The sequence below is a fragment of the Saccostrea echinata genome, unplaced genomic scaffold, assembly GCF_033153115.1.
Source record: "Saccostrea echinata isolate AGI-Se365-2 ecotype Australia unplaced genomic scaffold, CSIRO_AGI_Sech_v1 ptg000062l, whole genome shotgun sequence".
NCBI lineage: Eukaryota > Metazoa > Mollusca > Bivalvia > Ostreida > Ostreidae > Saccostrea > Saccostrea echinata.
Window position 1 is genome coordinate 7,293,818 of NW_026889811.1, and position 5,926 is coordinate 7,299,743.

The 5,926-nt window shown below is 37.4% G+C and overlaps 1 protein-coding gene across 1 annotated transcript; it reads left to right on the top strand.

Annotated features, from left to right (window-relative positions):
• Nucleotides 1-4,031: 4,031 nt before the first annotated feature.
• Nucleotides 4,032-5,423, top strand: LOC133175346 (uncharacterized). The gene has a single exon (XM_061310439.1). The coding sequence runs from the start codon at nucleotides 4,032-4,034 to the stop codon at nucleotides 5,421-5,423; it is 1,392 nt and encodes a 463-aa protein (XP_061166423.1).
• Nucleotides 5,424-5,926: the final 503 nt, after the last annotated feature.

A 5,926-nucleotide genomic window follows, 5' to 3' on the forward strand; every position in this document is an offset into this window, starting at 1 on the left:
ATTAAGAACAACAAAATAATTGGTCTAGTATCTTTCTATCTGTCCCCCATTTATCACTATTACCATGCAAACTTTTAACAAAATGTCTATATTATTACCTCTCACATTGGCCTCACTTGGCCTTTGAAGAACATTTAGAAAGATAAGTTATTTTTGTTTCATTTTTATTCATCTATTATTTCCAAGTCTACCTGATTATTAAAACTATTATTAAAACACAAAAGTGAATGACAAAAGGGGAATAACTTCATTCAATAGAATACAAATAAATAGAGCCCTGGCCAGGACCAGAACACTTGAATAAATGATCCAGATGTTGAAAATTTACAAATTTGGAAGAGGTACCCTCATCATCATAATCATGCAATTAGTTGAAGATTTTCAAAGAATTCACACATTTTTACTATATTATCTAATAGACACCCCCCCCCCCCCTCAGAGAAACAACAGAACCCCTGGGACCAAAAGTTTTAAAAATTTTGTAAAAGCATCCTTGCTCATCGTAACTATACACTTGTTTCTTTGCTTTATAACCAGGAGTAGAAAAAATATTTTGAAAGGAATTATGAATTTTCACTATATAATCAATAGAGCCCCCCCCCCCCTTCACCAGAACCCCTGGACCAGGGGCCATGAAATTCACAATTTTGGAAGAGGCAGCCATGCTCATCATAACAATGTACTTAGTTGGTTTATTTCGTACCCATGAGCAGAGAAGAAGATTTTCAAAGATATAATGCATTCAATAGAGCCCCGCCCTAACACTAGAACCCCTGACCCAGGGGCCATGAAATTCACAATTTTGGAAGAGGCAGCCATGCTCATTATAACTATGTACTAAGTTACTTTATTTCATCCCGGTAGCAGAGGAGAAGATTTTCAAAGATATAATGCATTTTCACTATATAATCAATAGAGCCCCACCCAAAGCCAGAACCCCTGCCCCAGGGGCCATGAAATTCACAATTTTGGAAGAAGCAGCTATGTTCATCATAACAATGTTCTTAGTTAATTTATTTAATACTAATGAGCAGAGAAAAAGATTTTCAAAGATATAATGCATTTTCACTATATAATCAATAGAGCCCCGCCCTAACACTAGAACCCCTGACCCAGGGGCCATGAAATTCACAATTTTGGAAGAGGCAGCCATGCTCATTATAACTATATACTTAGTTACTTTATTTCATACCCAGGTGCAGAGGAGAAGATTTTCAAAGATTTAATGCATTTTCACTATATAATCAATAGAGCCCCACCCTAAAGCCAGAACCCCTGACCCAGGGGCCATGAAATTCACAATTTTGGAAGAGGCACTTTTGCTCATCATAACTATGTACTTAGTTACTTTATTTGATACCCAGGAGCAGAGAAGAAGATTTTCAAAGAATTAATGTATTTCCACTATGTAATCAATATAGCCTCTCTCTTACACCAGAACCCCTGACCCAGGGGCCTTGAAATTCACAATTTTGGAAGACCCAGTCTTGCTCTACATAACTATGTACTTAGTTAGTTTATCTAATACCCAGGAGCAGAAAAGAAGATTTTCAAAGAAATAATGCACTTTCACTATATGATCTATATAGCCCCACCCTAGCACCAGAACCCCTGACCCTGGGGCCATGAATTTCACAATTATGGTAGAGGGCTCAATGCTTATTACAATCATACCAACAGTTTGACTGCTTGATATCCAGGAGTAAAGAAGATGATTTATAAAGATTGCATTAATTTTGGTGGTTTTAGCCCCACCCCTCAGGCCCCCGGGGGGGGGGGCAGGGACCATGAAATTCATAATTTTTGTCCCCCTTCACCCATAGATGCTATATGCCAAAATTAGTTGAAATTGGTTGAGCGGTTTCAGAGAAGAAGCTGAAAATGTTTAAATGTTAACGCACGACGGACGACGACGGACAAAAACGGATAGCAATAGGTCACCTGAATGACTCAGGTGACATAAAAAAGAAAAGGATGGAAGAATTGGAAAAAAATATATGCGAATGGAGAAAGAAAAAAGTTCAACCTTGACTGTCCCGCTTTCGGAGGGTCTTTTTTAAGTGAGAGAAATCCATGACCATAAGTTTCATTGCAAAAGCCAACTGAGAACTTAAGTTATCACCTGAAATGTTTTTATGCAATATAAAAATCTCTGATTTGGTCTTTGGCCTCAGAATACTATAGTAAATATATAGAGTCTTTTTAAGTCATATTGACTAAAGGTATAACATTTCATTGTGAAACCTCAAAGAGAACTACAGTTATCACAAGGAAACCATTTTATGCAATATAATATGAGTTTTTGACCTTCATCTTTTGACCGTAAAATCAAACGGGTCCTCTTTAAGTTACTGAGAGTAATGATGCATAACTTCATTGAAAAAACTCAAAGAGAAACATTTTTTGCAATATATGAATTTCTGACCTTGAACTTTGACCTTTTCACCTCAAATTCAATAGGGATCTTCTTAGGCCATAGGAAGTTGTGACATGAAATTTCATTGTAATAGCTCAAAGGTTTTTTAAGTTATCGTACGGGAACAAAATGTTACACACAGACAAAATGTATTGCATTGACTTTGACTTTTGACCTCAAAATTGATAGGGGATCTTTAGGCCATAGGGAGTTTTGATATAAATTTACTTGCAATAGCTAACAGGCTTTTCAAGACATCGTCCAGAAACGAAAGTGTTACGCACAGACAGAATGACAGACAGCTAGACAGAAATTAATATCCCCACTTTCAGTGAAGGTGGGAAACAATAAGTATGTCTGTTCTGGAGCGATTTTCTTGCTTCTTTTTCTCCAAAGCGATGACATATACATTTCTGCACAGTGAACATATTATGCGAGTTTTTTTTTTTAATTTTTGTTTGTAATCGAGTGGCAATATTATACATAATATGCTGAATCCTAATAGGAGAACAGTACCAAAAACAAACGTGATTTTGAAGGATAATAAATAAACATAAACTGTTTACGTGCACTTGAGGTCGAAAAGAAAACTCAGAATTTGATTATTACAGTACGGACCATTTAAATGTGAAAAATGGATTTTCATCCTGGAGCTGGCTTGGTTGTAATCAAATACATGAGTTGATATGAAAGAGTCCATAAAAGAGCGTTCTAACTGTATAAACATTGTATCATATCACACATGAAATGTTAGAAGTCTGTTAATTGAACAAGTTCTGAACAACACCATATACCAGCTTAAGTTTCAGGAAAATCCTATCAGGGTATTCTCTGATTGGTCAATCATTCTCTAAATATTCAAAACAACCTAATCCTGATGGCCTGATGCTCCTCCGGTTTTGTAGAAATATGGTAGCAGACACCCTTGAATTGCGTCGATGAAAAGCAAAAAGTTTATATGGTGTATCTAAGGAAAACCCTCGTGGAAATATTAATATCTGAGCATTCTTTAGTTTTATTTTCAGATTCGCCAATAAATTCATTGTTAAAAAAGGATACGAACATATAGTTAAAGAATAATATCAGAATTTTCCAGACGATAGTCATGTTTTTCCAAACAATCGGGCAAACAATTCAGTCCCATCAGCAGACAGTAAAGTGATACGGCATCATTGATTAATAGTTGTAGCTCCAGAAAACAAGGAAATTCGTCATTAATTGACGATGTACAAATATTATTGCACCCCTTGTTGCCCTGCACCGTAAAATGAGCGATGTTTTATTCATCATCAATTGATTCACTGTCAGCTATGATTGGTTCTTCAACATACAAAAAGTTCAGCCTTGCCTATCAGACTCAAAAGATAAATAAGATCATCTGAACCTTAAAACGCAGATTAACTTATCGTCTTCCTTGCAACAATTCGATCATCGGGATTTTTTCCCCATCTACTTGAAAAACGTTTTGTGAACCAAAAGATTATTTATTTGTATAAAGACCTTTTCAGTGATGGAAACAGACGATTCCTTAGAGGAAAAGCACTGTAGATCTTGCACAAATTTTGCTCGATTTTTATGCAAGAACTGTAATTACTATTTGTGTAAAATATGTAAAATGAGGCATTTAAAATACAGGAATGTAGACGAACATTATGTTGTTCCATTAAATCACTCCGAAATTGCAGAGATGGATGAACGATGTCCGATACATAATAGAAAATTCTTGGAGTTGTTTTGCAATAAGTGTGTAACACCCGTGTGTGCAGTTTGTATGCGAGAAAAGCACAGTGGCCATAACATCGGAGATTTTGCCACGATTTATTCCACGGCTTTGGACTTCGTTAAGGATAAAATATCTACAATCAAAAAGGAATTGCTGCCAAGGTGCAAGGCTTCGCTTCGCGAAATACGAAAGAAGGAACGCGTTATTCAAAATCAGATTTCAAAACTAACCGAAACAGCAGACGAATATGAAGATTATTTAAATGGAACACCTTACGAATTGGTCTCGTTTTACAGAAACAGGAAATCGGAGCCAGAAGAGTTGTTGCTACCAGAAATTAAAAGCGAGAATTCTCAAATAGACGACAGACCGATGTTCCAAAAACTTTACAAAGCAACACATCTGGACCAGTATGTACGTGTTCGCGAAGCTTTCAACCATGGGCGATCAACATCGAAAACCTCAAGTCCCAGTACCATGGACACATCCGAAGCTGTTAACAATGAAATTTCCGTGCCGGTAGTAAAAAGCGCTCATCATATATCATGCACAGAAGATGGCCATGTTTGGGTGAGTGACAACTTAGGGAATTTGGTTTTGATGGATGTTAAAGGCAAAAGTTTCATGAAGTTGGTCACCAATGGAGGGGACGAAGGATATCACTCGGCAACAATCGACGGAGAACTGATCTACGCCGACAAGACCCACAAATGCGTGAAGAAAATCACGACCAACAAAGAAGTGCAAACGATCTTCAAAACGGGAATGTGGAGGCCGACGTGTGTCTTTTCCTCGCCAAAGAATAAGGACATCTTTGTCGGGTTAGTTTCCGATCAGCACGCAAAAATCGGGAGATTTGATAAGACGGGGCGTTCTCTCTTCGACATTGACTCAGATAGTAGAGGCGAACCGTTGCTAAAATACCCCCTGTATTTGACCGAGAACAAAAACAACGACATCTGCGTTTCTGACGTCAACAAACACGCGGTTGTTGTTATAGACATGTACGGACGACACCGCTTCTCCTACAAAGGGGGTGGCAATCGTGGTTTCTGGCCCCACGGAATCAGCACGGACGACGAAGGCCACATCTTGATCTGCAACTCCTACTACTCAAATCCCTCTGTTGAGATGATCGACAAAAATGGAACCTTCCTGTTCATTATCTTGGCCCAGAAGCACGGGCTGCAAAAACCACGTGGTCTGTGTGTTGACAACCAGCAGCGGTTGTGGGTCGGGCAGTGGCACGACAACAAAGTTTGCGTGTACAAGATCACAGTATAGGCAATCAGAGAGGTCGCCATTCTGTGGAAAATAGCATTCTAAACCTCTTGTGGATATTTCATTTGTTGTGAAATCAACTACGAATATTTCAAAGACTCATTGAACTACTGAACTAAGATTTCAATGTTAAGTCGCAATATAATTTGAAAAATTAGGACACGCTATAATGGAGCAACGGTCTTTTACCAATAAAAGTTAAATTTTTTTTTTTTTTTAATTTTTGATATACCCAGCTTGGACGTCGAGGGGTAATGCTTGCGTAGCAAGTGTATCATAATTATATAAGTATACATGTACTTACATAAGTACACTTACAATAAAACTTGTCTAATCCGGACATTATTCCATAGAAATTGGCCAAATTAGACAACCTTCCAGATTAGACAACATTTCAAACAATTTTAAGTTTACATCGTATTAGGCAAGATTTCGGAATATACAACATTCGGATTAGACAAGTTTCACTGTTTATTTCCTTTTTTTCTTTTTTCTTTTTTTTTTTT

Coding starts and splice junctions, on each gene's coding strand:
- LOC133175346 (XM_061310439.1), top strand. CDS start 4,032: ATGAGGCATTTAAAATACAGGAATGTAGACGAACATTATGTTGTTCCA.